The following is a 16683-nucleotide window of genomic DNA, read 5'->3' as shown; positions in this document are numbered from 1 at the left end:
GGTCACACACCAGCCCACGCAGCCGCGGGGTCGCACCCTGCGGTCACACCCCAGCCCACGCACGCTCGTGGGACACATCCCGCACATCCCGGGGGTCCCGGCCGGTCCCGGGCCGGGGTCGGGGCTGCACCGGGAGGAGCGCACGGCGGGGCAGCGCCCCCTGGTGGAGGCTGGTGGCTCCCGTGTCGCGCCGGTGTCGCGACAGGGCCGTGCCGCGCACCCGCTGGCTACGGAGCCGCTTTACCGGGATTTCCCCGCCGGGAACTCTCGTGTCCCCGGCATCAGCCTGTTCTCTGTGTCCGGTGTCATCGCGCACCGGGGGCGGATCCGGGACCCCCGGGGCCGAGGGGCAGCGCGGGGACAGCGAGGAGCGGAGTTCAGCTCCCGGCTGAGTCCGTTCCCTGCCTCCGTTTCCCTCCCCGCTGTCATCATGAGATCGGCTCCGGTGAGGAGGGGTCTCTGCTCCCCGGGCAGCCCCCAGCACACAGGGGGGAGATGGCAACACCTGCAGGGCCAACTCCTTCCTCTGGCAGGAGGGGGAAGCAGCCAGGGGGGTCCTGGGGTGCCCCCCCAGGTGCTTGAGTCACACCACAGCAGCCCCGAAGCAGGGCCGAGGGGTGGGCACAGGTGGGCACAGGTGAGGGGTGGTGCAGGTGAGGGGTGGGCACAGGTGGGCACAGGTGAGGGGGTGCTGCAGGTGCCTCCATCCCCGTTTTGTAACAGCCATAAGCGGCTCAGCAGCTTTACCCTGGGATGAGTGTCACCCTGGATAAGCTGCTTGGGGTCCGGGGACCTGCCCCGAGCCCACCCCCCTCTCCTCACCGTGAGACTGTCCCAGGTCCCTCCTGCCACCAGCCCCCAGGTGTAACCAACACCTGGGCACCCCCTCGGAGCAGCTCCAGACCACCACACCCCACCCTGCCACATCCCCCAGCTCGGGAAAAATCCCGTTCTCCTGTTTGGGAAAGTCAAAGCAGCTCAGAGCAGGGCCGGCTGATCCCCCCGATTAGGGATTTAGCGGTGCCGCCCCGGCCAGCTCAGCAGCTCGCTGCGGGGCAGTGTGTCAGTGTGTCAGTGAGTCAGCACAGCGCTCACACGCACCTGGGCACCCCCTCCACGCGGGGACACACTCACTGCCACGGGGGAAACAGGAAAACTGCCCTTGCTGGCAGCAAAAACCACATTCCTGCTGTCTGGGTGGGGTGCTCCACGTGGCTGGGTGGATTCTGATGTCCCTACAGACACCCCGCACACCCCCAGCTCCAGGTGTGCAGGCAGCACGTGCCCCCAGAACAGCTGGAGGAGGCTGCGGCATCCCGGAGGCACCGCTGGCTTGTGCCCACAGCAGGGATATTTTGGGAGCTCGCTGGTGGCCGCAGTGCCCCGGGGGTTGCCCGCTGCCCTGGCTGATGAAAGCTGCCCTTTGGTCACTGGCAGGGCCAAGCTGGGAAATGCAGGAGGTTTGTCCCCAGATAAAAGCCCCGAAATGAGCTTTGAGCGGGGATTGCGCAACGGGACCCGGGCCAGCGTGCGGGACGGCAGCGGGACGAGAGGGGGGCACTGCTGCCCTGTCCAGGAGCATCCCACCCCAAATCCTGCAGGAACCGCCCCTCAATCACCCCCAGATCCCCTGTGTGTGACAGGGCTGAGACTGGGGGCACTGCTGCCCTGTCCAGGAGCATCCCACCCCAAATCCTGCAGAAACCGCCCCCCTCAATCACCCCCAGACCCCCCTTGTGTGACAGGGATGAGAGAGGGGCATTGCTGCCCTCTCCAGGAGCATCCCACCCCAAATCCTGCAAGAAATCCCCTCCATCACCCGCCATCACTCACATTACCCCCCCAGACCCCCTGTGTGTGATGGAGCTGAGACTGGGGGCACTGGGTGGTGTTTAGGGGAGCACACAAGGGGGACTGGGCAGGTGGGACGTGGTCAGGGGCTTTGCAGTGGGGCCCAGGATTTGGGGGTGGGCTGTGGCTCAGCATTTGAAATCCCCCCCTGGAGCCAGAGTGACCAGAGCTCTGTTTCCGTAGGACACAGCTTTGATATTCCCACTGCATACCACCCCTCTCCAAGCCCTGGGAACCCCCCCCCTGCAGGCAGGACCCCCCTGCAGACACACACAGGAGCCCCTCAAACCCCTCAGCTCCCCAGTATGGCCATGTTGTGCAGCTCCTGGGCTGCTCCAGCCCCAGTGCCTGAGGGCTCTGGGCCCTTCTGGTCAAGCAGGACCCTCCTCCCTCACCCCATCCATGCAGGTGGTCCCAGGAAAAAGCAGCCAGAGCCTGGATTTTGCAGTTCCACCCATTTATTTGGGAAGCTGCACCAAAATGTTGGATAATAAATTAAAGCAGAGGCCATGTGGGTGCATGAGGAAGGCAGAGTGGGATCTTTGGTAGAGAAAGGAGCACCAGGGAGTCCCAACAGCTGCAGGAACTGAGAAAGTGGGAATAGCTGCAAAACCAGTGGCACAAACCAAATCTGTATCCTGAGAATGGTCTTGAAGGCAAAGTTTGAGCCAGAGGCACCAGGCTGGAGGAGACCTGGATGGGTGGGAGCAGGGGAGGAAAGCACGAACCCAGGGAAAGGGGAAGCACACAGGACCTGGAAGTTTGGTCCTCACAGCTCCATGGCCTCCAGGGATCAGAGAACTTTGTCCTGTCACTGCAGTTTTGGGGCTCCTGATGAAGTTCTACCCTTCATCCTCCTCTGCCAGGCCTGTTATTTGTGCCCCTTTCTATCTGTCCCCAAAACCAGGCCTGAATTGGATGCAGGAGGGTTTGTTCCAGAAGGGAAAAAAGTGGGATTGCCTCATCCTCCAGATTCCCACGTGGAGGAGCAGCTCTGTCTCTGCATCTCCCTCTGCCCCCAAGGAAGCCACGTCCCAACCCCTCATCAGACACTGAATGTGAACCAAGAGGGGAATATGGGAGTCAGGAACCACCTGGAACCAGCAGGAATGTGGGATCAGCTTGGGAACGGTGCAGGCAGGGATGTCCAGAGTCACCAACACCCACAGCCCAGGCTTGGGCAGTCCAACGTGGCCTTGGCTCTGTCCCACATGTCCCCAGAGCCCCCTGCTCCCCCCGACGGGACCCTCCCAGCCTTTCCAAAGGGTCCATTGACTGCACCGAGTGCTGACCCTTGGAGCTCTCCAGCTCCCTCCCCCTCCACCAGACCGACAATCCTGGAGAAGGGGGGGTCCCAGCACAGCTCCCCCAGCCCTAACTACAGCCGCAAGCATCAACAATCATGTCGGGAATATCAGTCTTGACAATGTTGCTGTTGCGATCGAAGTAGAGGACGGAGAGCGGGCGGCGCCGCGTGGGCACGCAGCAGGAATTCCCCGGCGCCTGCACGTTGTTGGCTTTGACGAGGTTGAGGACGGCTGTGTGGAAGGAAGAGGCCATGCCAGGGCTGCCTGCCACGTGCAGAGGGCACTGGCCCACGCAGTAGTTTATCTGGTAGCCCTCGGGCTTGATGATCCAGTCGTTCCAACCGATGTCACGGAAGTCCACGTAGTAATCCTTGCGGCAGCACAGGTTGGAGTTCTGGCTGCAGCGCAGGCTGCGCTTGGCCACGCGGTGCTCGGGCTCCCTCACCTTCACCTTGGCCACCAGGAAGGGCTGGTGGGAGCGGCTGGCATTGACCTGTGCCGCGACATCGCTGCCGTCCCCGCGGCTCTGCAGTTCCAGCCGCAGGGTCCGGCTCTGCCCCCCAGGGAAGCTCTGCAGGGCGGGCAGGACGGGGAAGGAGCGCCAGCCGCTGCCCGCCGTGCTCAGCCGCCTCTCCGCCAGCAGCGTGCGGTTGCCCCCGGCTTCACCGGCCAGGAACATCCTCAGGGTGAGGCTGGCCCGGGGCACTCGCAGGTAGAGCCAGAGCTGAGCCTGCAGGATGCGGATGTCCTGGTCCTGCGCTTGGCTGAACTGGAATTGCAGCCCCAAACTGGAGGGAGATGTGAGATCTGAGGGGAGAAAGGGATGAGGAGGTGAGCGCTGAGGGATGCTCCTCGGCCATCCAGCGAGCCAAGACTTCCAGTTCCATCTATCCTCCACTCTGCCCTGGGAATGCAGCCCCGGAATGGGGGAGCTGTCCCCCGCTGCCGGCAGAACGGGGACAGCTCTCACCCGGCCGTTCTTCACGGGGTGAGGCTGGAAAGTGTTTCCAGCCCCTCAAGTTAATTCTGCAAGTTAATTCTGCAAGTTAATTCTGCAGCTCCCAACTCTACTCAGGAATTGCAGACACCATAGGGAGCCTCAAGTTTCGGGGGGATGGGGAACGGGCATTGCAGCCCCTCGGGTGCAGGGTCCCACCAGGCAGGAGCAGGAGAGGCACCACGTCCCCATCCCGGCCCCGGGATGTCACTGATGCGCGACAGATGCGGTGACTCCCGAGTTCCGCACAGCCCGCGCGGCTCCGGGTCCCGCACCCCTCGGGCTCCCCAGGGAGCAGCACACGGACCCCTCGCCCCGGGGCTCACCGGGCTGTCCCGCAGCCCGTCGGGGGTCGAGAACCCACCCACCTGTCTCCGCGAAACTGATGATCTCGTATCCCTGCTCCTCCTCCTCCTCGCCGGTGACATCGGGGCTCCGGCGGGCGCCTCCCGCCTGCAGCCGCCGCAGGGCGCGGGTCACGGCGGCGCGGGGCACAGCGTGGGCGAGCCGCGGGCGATCGCGGAGCCGCAGCTTTTCCAGCAGCTGCTTCTTGGCCACCTCCTCCAGCAGCCGCCGCTCCACGCCCGCCGGGCACGACGGGCAGCGCGGTTCGGCCGCCGCGCACAGCAGCGCGGCGAGGAGCAGCCACGGGCCCGAGCTGCGCGCCGCCATCCGCGCCCACCGCACCGGCCAGCACCGGGATGAGCACCGGGAGCGGCGCTGATGGGGCGGGAGCGGCACCGGCACCGAGGGAGCGGCGGGACGGGAGCGCGTGGATGGGACGGGAGCGGCACCGGGAGCGGCACCGGGAGCGGCGCGGCGGGTCCCGCTTTGGGCACCTGCGGCCGGGGGCGGTCCCGCCGCCCCCCCGCCCCCCGCCATTGGTCACCGCACCTGCCTGTCCCGTCCCGTCGGGGATTACCGGGATTAGCACCCCCCCCACCCCCGCCTCCCCGCGGGGGGGGGGCGGTGAGCAGCCCCCCATCCCTTCCCCGTCCCCGCCAACCGCGGGGTCGCTGCGGGAGGAGTCGCCCCTGCGGTGCCCGCGTGGGTTGAACACGGGTGAGGGGTGAGGGGGGGGTTCACAGGGTGTGTGCAAACAGAGCAATGCCCAGGGCTGGGTGGGGAGGGGGCTCTGGGAGCGCTGGGCTCTGCCCACGTCTGCAGCTGCCTGGGCGAGGGTGGTTCTAGTGGGGTCTGGATAACTCCAGGAGCCCCCGAGGCAGAATTCAGCCTCTCAGCTAGCCAGGAATGAGATGCCAGGAGTCGCTGTAGGGGTTCTAAAAGTAGCTTTATTTTTTCGAAAGGTTCTACCAGCAAAATCCAGATACACAGCACAGCAAGGGGTTTTTTGTAGGGTTTAGGGGGATTGAAATTCTAACCAGTAAAATTATAAGTTGAGAACTATCTAATTACTTTAAGATTCTAGGTGAGAAAAGACTAATTATTTAGTAAAGTTAAAGACCAATAAAAATCCTAAATGATAACAGGGGTTGCAGTAGGGGGTGAACATTTCTCATGAAAAAGTTTCATTGTCTCAGGGTATGAAATGCCAAGGGCCCTTTTCAGAGATGGTTGTATCATCCACACACATGGAAGAGAAATCCCAGCCAGCCCCTCAGTCTGGGCTGCAGGATCCTCCAAAACCTTCAGGGAGTGAGGGCTGGGGCAAATCCTGGCTGGTGGAGGAGCCCCAGCAGCAGAGCCAGGCAGAGGGATCCCAGCTCAGCTGCCCGTCCCTGGATCCCACAGAGCTGTCCCCAGCCTGGGCACTGCCCCCCGGGCTCCCTCGAGCTGTCCTGGCAGTGACAGTCCCGTTGGGTGCTGACAGAGGATCCAGAAGGGATCAAGGGGCTCCTGGGATGCCCCTGCAGCTCCTGGGGACTGTCACATCTCTGGGCTTTTGTCACTCTCAGCAGGTTTGGGGGTCTGAGCCCACCCCAGACCACCTGGTCCATCCTCAGTCCTGAGCAGAGCTGGGAAGGACCAGGGGATGTGTGCACACAACAAAAAGGGGATTTATGAGTCCTGAGGACTCGGGAGGTGACAGCTGTTGTCACATCAACCTGAAGATGTTTCTCAGCCTGAGGCAGGGCAGGGGCTGGCAGAAACCTCACAAAAGTGATGCAAGATGCCACGGTGTGGGGGGATTGGCAGAGCCCAGAGCAGGGAAGCCAGAGAACTTGAAGCCCTGCCAGGCCAGTGCTCCAGCATGTCCTGTGCCCACCACGCCGTGCACCCACTCCAAGGTCTTGACCACATGGAGCCCCTGGCCCTGGCCAAGCCAGAGGTGCCATGTAAACAGAGTCTGGGAAAAAGCACCCACCGGAGGTGATGCAACCACAGAGCAAGGGGCAAAGGGCTCAGCTGGCTGGGCAGCTCCCAGAATAGCCCAGGAATGTCAACAGAGAGGAAAGAGTGGGCACAGGCTGCCCTGGGAGCACAGATCCACAGGGGCTGGGAGCCCTGGCTGCAGGATGGAGCAGGAGAGAGCAGAATGGAGCAGGAGGGAGCAGGAGGGAGCAGGAGGGAGCAGGATGGAGCAGGATGGAGCAGGATGGAGCAGGAGGGAGCAGGATGGAGCAGGAGCAGGAGGGAGCAAGAAGGAGCAGGAGGGAGCAGGATGGAGCAGGATGGAGCAGGATGGAGCGGGAGTGAGCAGGAGCAGGATGGAACAGGAGGGAGCAGGATGGAGCAGGATGGAACAGGAGGGAGCAGGAGCAGGATGGAGAAGCATTGAGCAGGATGGAGCAGGAGCAGGATGGAGCAGGAGGGAGCAGAATGGAGCAGGATGGAGCAGGAGGGAGCAGGATGGAGCAGGATGGAGCAGGAGCAGGAGGGAGCAGGAGCAGGCAGGAGCAGGCAGGAGCAGGAGGGAGCAGGAGGGAGCAGGATGGAGCAGGAGCAGGAGGGAGCAGGATGGAGCAGGATGGAACAGGAGGGAGCAGTAGCAGGATGGAGCAGGATCAGGAGGGAGCAGGATGGAGCAGGATGGAGCAGAATGGAGCAGGAGGGAGCAGGATGGAGCAGGAGGGAACAGGATGGAGCAGGATGGAGCAGAATGGAGCAGGAGGGAGCAGGATGGAACAGGATGGAGCAGGATGGAGCAGGAGGGAGCAGGAGTGAGCAGGAGCAGGATGGAACAGGAGGGAGCAGGATGGAACAGGAGGGAGCAGGATGGAGCAGGATGGAGCAGGATGGAGCAGGAGGGAGCAGGATGGAGCAGGATGGAGCAGAATGGAGCAGGAGTGAGCAGGAGCAGGATGGAACAGGAGGGAGCAGGATGGAACAGGAGGGAGCAGGATGGAACAGGAGGGAGCAGGATGGAGCAGGATGGAGCAGGATGGAGCAGGATGGAGCAGGATGGAGCAGGAGTGAGCAGGATGGAGCAGGAGGGAGCAGGATGGAGCAGGATGGAGCAGGATGGAGCAGGTGGAACTTCCAGCTCTGGCACACAGGCTAAAATGTCACATGGATAGCAACTTCTTAAAGAACCTGGACCAGGGGTGATGTCTTCACACTGGCAGAGGATGGAGTTAGATGGAGAAATTCCTCCCTGTGGGGTGGGTGAGGCACTGGCACAGGTTGCTCAGAGAAGTTCCATCCCTGAAGTGTTCAAGGCCACATTGGGCAGGGCTTGGAGCAATGTTGGGTGGTGGAAGTCTTCACCATGGCAAGGGGTGGAACTGGATGAGCTTTAAGGTCCCTCCAACCCAAAACATCCCAGTTTCTATGATCCATCCACTTACACATGTTCAGGCTCCTCCCAAACATCTGGATACCTGCTCCATTCTGGATACACTCCCTGTGCCCCACACACCCATTGCCCTGCTCTGCTGTATCCCACATCCCTGCCAGACCCCAGAGCCAGGGCTGGGGCACAGCAGGAAACAGGAGACAAAATGTGGGAAAATGGATGGGGCACCCTCCAAAACACCCACCCTCCATTCCAGTGTGGGAAAATGGATGGGGCACCCTCCAAAACACCCACCCTCCATTCCAGTGTGGGAAAATGGATGGGGCACCCTCCAAAACACCCACCCTCCATTCCAGTGTGGGAAAATGGATGGGGCACCCTCCAAAACACCCATTCCAGGCTGGGAGTGGGGTGTCCCCAAAGGGATTAACCCTGTCAGGGCTGCCTGGATCCCTCTGCATGGGGCAGCACCCCATGAACCCCCATTCCACCTCCCTCTCAGCAAGAGCATCTGATCCCCTCTCACCCCGTGCCCCCCTGCACGCTCCAGCCCCGGATCTGGGGCAGGGGTCAGCACAGAGCTCTTGCACCCATTGCATAATTGTGTTGTTGATTAAGCAGTTCCCAGAAAGCAAAGCCCAGGGACTGACCTGACCAAAATACCCCCCAAGGTCCCCCTGGGCCCAGCACCTGCTGCACACATGGCTCCAGGGCCTCTGACCCCGTGGCCGCTGGGGCGAGCGTGGCTCCCTGACCTGACCTGGAGGTGACACCTGGCTGGGCTGAGCAGCACCCCAGGGCTCAGCAGCAGCACCTGAGCATTGCTGATGGGATCACAGAATGGTGGGATTGTGGGATTGTGGGATCGTGGGATCATGGAATTGTGGGATCATGGGATCACAGAATCCTGGGATCATGGGATCATGGAATTGTGGAATTATGGAATCATGGGATCATTGAATCATGGGATCATGGAATTGTGGGATCATGGGATCACAGAATCCTGGGATCATGGGATCATGGGATCATGGAATTGTGGAATTATGGAATCATGGGATCATTGAATCATGGGATCATGGAATTGTGGGATCATGGGATCACAGAATCCTGGGGTCGTGGGATGGTGGAATTGTGGGATCATGGGATCATGAGATCATTGAATCATGGAATTGTGGAATTATGGGATCATGGTATAATGGGATCATGGGATAATGGGATAATGGGATCATGGGATCATGGAATTGTGGGATCATGGGATCATTGAATCATGGGATCATGGAATTGTGGAATCATGGAATCATGGGATAATGGGATCATGGGATCATGGAATTGTGAAATTATGGGATAATGGAATTGTGGAATTATGGGATCATGGGATCATGGCATGGTGGACTGGTGGAATTATGAGATAATGGGATCATGGAATCATGGAATTGTGGAATTGTGGAATTTTGGGATCATGGAATCATGGGATCACGGAATCACAGAATCATGGAATTGTGGGATCATGGGATAATGGGATCATGGAATTGTGGGATCATGGAATTGTGGGATCATGGGATCCTGAGATCCTGGGATCATGGGATCATGGGATCATTCAGGTTGGAAAAGCCTGGATCATTGAGCCCAGCCATTAACCCAGCACAGCCAAGGCCAGCACTAAACCCTGTCCCCAGCTGCCACCTCCACACGTTTTTTGAACACTTCCAGGGATGGTGACTCCACCACTGCCCTGGGCAACCTCTTCCAGGGCTTGGCCACCCTTCCCATGATGGAATTTTCCTTAATCTCCAATCCAAACTTCTACTGAGACAACTTGAGGCCATTTCCTCTTGCCCTGTTGCTCATTCCTGGGAGAAAAGCTCCAGTCACCACAGTGGTGGCACTGGCTGGGAACGGGCCATGGGACTGGGAATGGGCCATGGGACTGGGAATGGGCCATGGGACTGGGAATTAAACATTAACTCTTCTCAAGGCAAGGGAAGGGACTGTCAGAAATTCCCACCCCTCCTGGGAGCTGGACCTGCCCAGGGGGCACTTGGCACAGTGTGTTTGGACCTTTGCTTCAGGGGCTGTTGATTCTGGCAAAGGATCCTTCCAGCACATCTGTCCCCTCCTGGACAGGAGCAAGGGGACATCATATCTGTCCCTGTCTGTGTCACATCTGCATCTGGATTGATTCCATGTCCCCATGGCATTGCTGTGCTGGGGGCTGCAGGGTGGGCTCCCAGTGTCTTACTGGTGCCAACAGGACAATCTCCCAGTGCCTTACTGGTCCCAGCAGGACAATCCCCCAGTGTTAGGGGCTGCAGGATGGGCTCCCAGTGCCTTACTGGTCCCAGCAGGACAATCCCCCAGTGTTAGGGGCTGCAGGATGGGCTCCCAGTGCCTTACTGGTCCCAGCAGGACAATCTCCCAGTGCTGGAGGCTGCAGGGTGAGCTCCCAGTGCCTTACTGGTCCCAGCATTACAATCTCCCAGTGTTTTACTGGTCCCAGCAGGACAATCTCCCAGGGCCTTACTGGTCCCAGCAGGACAACCTCCCAGCACTGGGCATGAACCACCCCTTCCAAAACCTCCTGAGAGCTCAGGGGACGCCAGCACGGTGCCATGGCAGGGAGGAAGGTCCCTGGCTCCAGGGAATCACTTTTCCCTGTCTGCACCTTCCTCACCCTGCATGGGAAGCACCACTCCGGAGTTCCTGAGCCCCCCTGTCTGTGGGTGAGGAGGGGGCTCTGCTGCATCCAGGTGCTTCTTTCCCATGGGGGTGGGACAAGTCTCAGCTTAGCATCTCAGGGCTGTGCTGCTGCAGCTGAGGGTCTGTGGGGCCCCAGCCCCTTCCCTGGTCCCTGCATGCCCACAGCTGCTGCACCCCAGGAAGTTTGGCACTGGCTGCAGGGAAGCTGTTTGTTCAATAAATATAGACAGTGAAATGAGGCGTTGGAAAAAGAAGGGAAAAAACAAACACCAAACCCTCTTTGGGTTTGCGCAAGTGGCCTTGGATCCCAGACAGGATCGATCCCCGAGCCTTCCTCCCTCGCTTTGGGCATCTGGGAGATGGGGGTCCCTGCTCCAGGGATGTGTGCTGGCACTGAGGGGCTGCCACACCCTTCATCCCCTCAGTGTCACAGCTCCTCCTGCACAGCAATCCCTGCTCCAGCCGTGCTGGGGTCACTGAGTCTGGGGTCTCTGAATTCTCCAGAGAGAAATCAGAGTGCAGGGGTTGAATAAGTCTTAGAGTGAGTTCTGATGTTTTTAGTAAGTGAAAGGTCTGGAGCTTGTGTTCTAGTGAAGGTTGGAAACACACTGATATCTTCAGTAGAGGCTCCAAGCCCACAGTTGTAGACTTAGACATAATAGTTATAGTAAGAATATTGCTGACATTTCTTAGATGGAACAGGACAGATTGTATGTGTAGCTCTATACATAACCTGGTGTGCTAAGAAACTGGAATCCTAATAGGTTAAAGAGTGGTGGTCTGAGTTTACATCTTAGCTTGTTGGAAAAGCCTGTATAACAGTATGGATTGGGAGAGTTGTTGCTTTAGCCATTTGACTTTTAGCCACTTGCTTTGGCCGTTCTGGCTCCTAGCCATTGCTTATTGCTGCTGCTTTTGCTGTTGCCTGTTGAGGCTGATGTGCTTTGTAATGAGATGTGCTTTGTAATAAATAACCTTTTTAACTATTAGCTGCTTTGCTTATTTTAAGATTACCTGATGAGCAGGAGCCAAGAGCTCAGAGTAGGAGCCTGTAGAGCTCAGGAGTTGGTGCCTGTAGAGCTCAGGGGTTGGTGCCTGCAGAGCTCAGGGGCTCAGGGGTTGGTGCCTGTAGAGCTCAGGGGTTGGTGCCTGCAGAGCTCAGGGGCTCAGGGGTTGGTGCCTGTAGAGCTCAGGAGTTGGTGCCTGTAGAGCTCAGGAGTTGGTGCCTGCAGAGCTCAGGGGCTCAGGGGTTTGGTGCCTGTAGAGCTCAGGAGTTGGTGCCTGCAGAGCTCAGGAGTTGGTGCCTGTAGAGCTCAGGAGTTGGTGCCTGCAGAGCTCAGGAGTTGGTGCCTGTAGAGCTCAGGAGTTGGTGCCTGCAGAGCTCAGGAGTTTGGTGCCTGTAGAGCTCAGGGGTTGGTGCCTGCAGAGCTCAGGGGTTGGTGCCTGTAGAGCTCAGGAGTTGGTGCCTGTAGAGCTCAGGGGTTGGTGCCTGCAGAGCTCAGGAGTTGGTGCCTGTAGAGCTCAGGAGTTGGTGCCTGTAGAGCTCAGGGGTTGGTGCCTGCAGAGCTCAGGAGTTGGTGCCTGTAGAGCTCAGGGGTTTGGTGTCTGTAGAGCTCAGGGGTTTGGTGCCTGTAGAGCTCAGGAGTTGGTGCCTGTAGAGCTCAGGGGTTTGGTGTCTGTAGAGCTCAGGGGTTTGGTGCCTGTAGAGCTCAGGGGTTTGGTGCCTGTAGAGCTCAGGAGTTGGTGCCTGCAGAGCTCAGGGGTTGGTGCCTGTAGAGCTCAGGGGTTGGTGCCTGCAGAGCTCAGGGGCTCAGGGGTTGGTGCCTGTAGAGCTCAGGGGTTGGTGCCTGTAGAGCTCAGGGGTTTGGTGCCTGTAGAGCTCAGGAGTTGGTGCCTCAGAGCACTGGGGGTCAGAAAGAAACCCCACAGCTGATGCCATCAGAGCTGCTCGTGCCTTGTGGCTCGTTCATCCTGGAGCAGGCAGAGGATGTGAAGCTGGGCTGGGAGAGGGTCTGAGAGCACCTCCTCACTCTTCTGCCCCTTTCCCCACCTGGATCAGCTCTGTCCCAGCCTCTGGGGTTGGTTGTGAACCCTTGCAGGACTGAGGTCACCCAGCCCCGTTCTGTTGGGGCTCCATGGGAGCACCTGCTCAGGGTGTGTGCGTGTGGCCAAGCACTGTCACCTGCTCCTGGCTATTCTCTTCTTCATTCTCCACAGGGAACAAAGTGCATCCAGCCAGAGCTGCTCATGGCTCATCATCCTGGAGCAGGCAGACGATGCACGCTGGGTGGGAGAGGGTCTGACACCACGTCCTCCCTCTGCCGACCCTCTCCCCGCCTGCACCAGCTCTGTCCTGGCCTCTCTGGTTGGGTGTCAGCACTTGCAGGACCCTAAAGCTGAAATCACCCCTCAGGGATCACCCCAGGACCCCCATCCCAAATATCCCACCCCTCTTTTCCAGTCCCCACACGTGGGGAGCGGTGCAGAAAGCGGAACCCTGGGTTACGTAATGGGGCCGATGTGTCGGGGCCGCCCTTTGCCCGCGGCTCTCACGGCCCTGACACCTCCCTCTGGGGTCACCAGGGGCCAGGGCTGAGCCCGGGGATGCTCTGCAGTGGGGAACTGGGGTGAGGGGGGTTGGGGGCGTCCTGGGTGCTGAGGCTGCCCCAAAGTTCGTCCACTTCCAACCACAGAAGAGTTTTTCAGTTCTGTCCTGATTTGGGACAGGGATGGCCAAGTTCAGGTGGTTTTGGTGGAATGGGGAATTTGGCCCAAGCAAGGAATGGCGCTTTTCCTGGTGGGAATTACAGACAACCTGTGTCCAGGGGGTTCCCATGCTATGCCCTGGATGAATTAGGGGTTCTACATCCCTCTGAGCTGAGGGAGGTTTTTGGGAGCAGTGTGGAGATGCCCAGTCCCACTACCTGGGTCTGTCCCGTGCCAGGAGCACTGCAGGATGTGCTGGGGAATGAGGGCACACACGTGCACACAGCACGGCTGGGAGTCTTTATTGAACACCAGCTCGCTGGGATGCTGGGAGAGGGAGACACATTCCTCCTGCTAGGATGGATTTCCCTTTCCTCTCCCTGCTCAGCTGTTTGTCCCAGTGGGACAGGGGGATGACCTCTGCCCTGTCCCCACCAGCCCCAGCAGCCCAGGGTGGCACTGGTGGGTCCTGTGCTGATGCAGCTGCACCCAGGGCACACCAGGACCTTGGGCTGGGATGGCAGCGGGACCATCCTGATCCCAGCTCTGCAGCATCCAGCAGGAAAAGGCTCTGGAGTCCATCAGCAGCAGACTGAGGGGCTGTGAGAGGAACCCATGGGCACATCCCAAGGGGGAAAGAGCCGTGTGGGAAGTGAGAGAGGAGGGGACTTGCACATTCAGCATCACCCTTGATGCTTCACCCACAGGAGGAGAAACTCCCTCGGCAGAGCTGCTGCCTCCCAGGCAGAGGGAGCCCTGTCCCACCTGTCCTGTCCCCCCACCCGCTCCTGTCCCACCTCTCCTGTCCTCCCACCCGCTCCTGCCCCGCTCAGGTGCAGCCGCAAGAGTCCACGATCATGTCGGGGATGTCGGTCTTGACGATGTTGCTGTCGCGATCGTAGTAGAGCAGGGAGAGGGGGCGGCGCTGGGTGGGGACGCAGCAGGAATCCACGGCCGCCGCCGCGCTCGCCGCCTTGATGCGGTTGAGGACGGCGGTGTGGAAGGAGGCGGCCAAGCCGGGAACGCCGGCCATGTGCAGCGGGCACAGCCCCGCGCAGAAATTCATGTGGTACCCCTCGGGCTGGATGATCCAGTCCTCCCAGCCGATCTCCTTGAAATCCACAAAGAATTCCTGGCGGCAGCACATCCGCGAGTCCGCGCCGCAATCGACGCCGCGGCGATGGACGCGGTGCGGTGTCCTGGCTTGGGCTTGGGCCACCACGAACGGCCAGTGGGAGTCACCGTGGTCGGATGGGAGGGGGGACCCCCAGTCCTCCGGCACCTCCAGTTCCACCGTGAGCCGTGGGGTCTCTTGTCCGAAGAGGCTCCGGACGGCGGCTCCGATGTCCAGCGTGGTCCAGCCGGATCTCTGCACCTCCAGCCGTGTCTCGCTGGCCACCGTCGAGTTTGGCTCTGCCGGGTCTGGCTGCAGGAGCCTGACGGTGACAGGCTGTGCCCCAGGGGCTGCCCAGAACAGGTAGAGGGTGGCCTGCAGGATCTCGGTGCTGCCGGCCACCTCCTGGGAGAAGCGGAAATGCAGGCGGGCGCTGTGGGAAGTGGAGGATCCTGCGCACAGAACCGAGAGCAGAGTCAGGGGTGAAGCAAGCGGGAGCTTGTCTCATCCCATCCTTGCCATGAGCTGGAACACCTTCCACTATCCCAGGCTGCTCCGAACCTCGTCCAGCCCGGCCTTGGACACTTCCAGGGACGGGGCAACTTCTCTGGGCAACCTCTGCCCACCCTTCCAGGGAGGAATTAGTTCCCAAAATCCCATCTAAATCTCCTCTTTTCCAATATGAAGTCGTTCCCCCCTGCCCTGGCACTCCTGGCAACCCAAAGTCCCTCTGCAGCTCTCTTGGAGCCCAGGTAGGTACCGGGAGGGGCTCTGAGGTCTCCCTGGAGCCTTCCTTTCTTCCTTGGCTGCAGAGCTGCTGCTCCTCCTGGCCAGGAAAGGGCTGATGGGGCCAGGAGAGCGCTCGGGGCTCCTGGCACAGCTCTGCCCACGAGGACACAACCCCCTCCCCGTGCTCCAAGCCTGGGCTCACCCCCTGGCTCCATTCCAGCCAGGAGACAGCTCCCCGTTGTCCTGGAGCACAATGTGCCACGGAGCAGCGTTGTTACAGAGGGCTTCGAGGACACGGGGCCAGCGAGGGGAGCAGAGCCCCCCCACCTCACCACGGGGAATTTGGTCTGGGAAAATGAGGGTGCAGGATGCTCTGTGGGACGGGTGGTGAGTCTGTGTCTCTCCAAGGAAAGTTGTCTGTGAGAAGAGGGAGACTCTTTCTCCAGTGGCGCTTTTCAGGAGCCCTGTGTGTGTTTTGGGGAGTCCTCTCCTCCCAGAAGCAGCAGATTCTGGAGAGAAATGAGGCACCCACTGCTTTGGGTGGGATGTGGAGGCACAGTGGGCTGTGGAGCTTCATCCTAACAGGAAATCGAGGCTAAAAATCCAGTTTTAGAAAACGTGGCCATCTGACCCTTAGCCTCCAGCACTAGGGGGAGGGTTCACAGAAGTCGGTAACAGGTGACACGGTAGAGCAGCACATCTGCGCTCTGTGCCGCCTCCCCACCCTGCACGTCCCGTCTGCGTGCGATGCTCCCGGGAGGTTCGGGGGCCTCTCAGCCGTGTTTTCTCCATCCCGGTGCACCTCCCACCTCTCTCCCCTCCCTCCTTTCCCCCCCGCAGGATGGGATCCGCGCGCACCTGGCTCAGCGAAGCTCAGGATCTCGTATCGCTGCAGCCCCGTCCCGGGCCGGGCCGGCTCCCGGAGCATCCCCGGGGTGTCCGAGCGCTGCGCTCGCATCCTGCGGAGCGCGGCCAGCAGAGCCCCGCGGGCCGGGGGCTGGGGGGCGCTGGGTCTGCCTGGCAAGCGGAGCTTGGCCAGGATGCTCTGCTTGGCCAGAGCCAGCAGCGCGTCCCGCTGCGCTCCGGGGGCCAGCGCGGCCACCCCGCAGGCCGGGCACCACCCGCCCTTGGCTGCCGCCATCCGCAGGAGGATCAGGAGCGGGAGAACCACGGGGAGCATCATCTCCCGTGGCGAGAGGTGACAGCGTGGGAGTCCCAGCAGCGCCCGAGAATGAGCTGAAGCAGCCAGGGAGAGGAGCGGGGTGGCAGAGCTGGACTGAGCGGGAGCGCGGGGCGAGGATGGGCTCGTTCTCCTGACGTGGCCACAAATATTGGCTGATCCCGGGCGAGATAAACGCCCCGCGGAGCCGCTCCGGTTAAGGTGGAGCCGCGGCCGGTGCTGCTGCGGCTCGGGGGGCGCGGAGCGGGGACATCGAGGCCACCCCGGTGTCACCTCGGTGTCACCACGGCCGGGAACGGGCAGAGACCTGGTGGGGGCTCCCGGGGATATGGGGGGTGCCCATTGGAGGCACCGGTGAGGTGGGGGGACCATCGAGGTGGGGGATCCCCGGGGGGATCTCTGGAG

The 16683-nt window shown here is 60.7% G+C and overlaps 2 protein-coding genes across 2 annotated transcripts; both read right to left on the bottom strand.

The window, feature by feature from the left end:
• Positions 1-2295: 2295 nt before the first annotated feature.
• Positions 2296-5048, bottom strand: LOC130265710 (inhibin beta C chain-like). Its single transcript, XM_056514992.1, has 2 exons — positions 4524-5048; positions 2296-3965 (listed from the first exon to the last, which is right to left on the bottom strand). The coding sequence occupies exons 1-2, from the start codon at positions 5035-5037 to the stop codon at positions 3226-3228; spliced, it is 1254 nt and encodes a 417-aa protein (XP_056370967.1). The 5' UTR covers positions 5038-5048; the 3' UTR covers positions 2296-3225.
• Positions 5049-13540: 8492 nt separating this feature from the next.
• Positions 13541-16665, bottom strand: LOC130265691 (inhibin beta C chain-like). The gene is made up of 3 exons (XM_056514963.1): positions 15957-16665; positions 14053-14821; positions 13541-14020 (listed from the first exon to the last, which is right to left on the bottom strand). The coding sequence occupies exons 1-2, from the start codon at positions 16648-16650 to the stop codon at positions 14085-14087; spliced, it is 1431 nt and encodes a 476-aa protein (XP_056370938.1). The 5' UTR covers positions 16651-16665; the 3' UTR covers positions 13541-14020; positions 14053-14084.
• Positions 16666-16683: the final 18 nt, after the last annotated feature.

Source organism: Oenanthe melanoleuca, linkage group LGE22, assembly GCF_029582105.1.
Source record: "Oenanthe melanoleuca isolate GR-GAL-2019-014 linkage group LGE22, OMel1.0, whole genome shotgun sequence".
Lineage (NCBI taxonomy): Eukaryota > Metazoa > Chordata > Aves > Passeriformes > Muscicapidae > Oenanthe > Oenanthe melanoleuca.
This window is presented reverse-complemented; position numbering and strand designations above follow the sequence as displayed.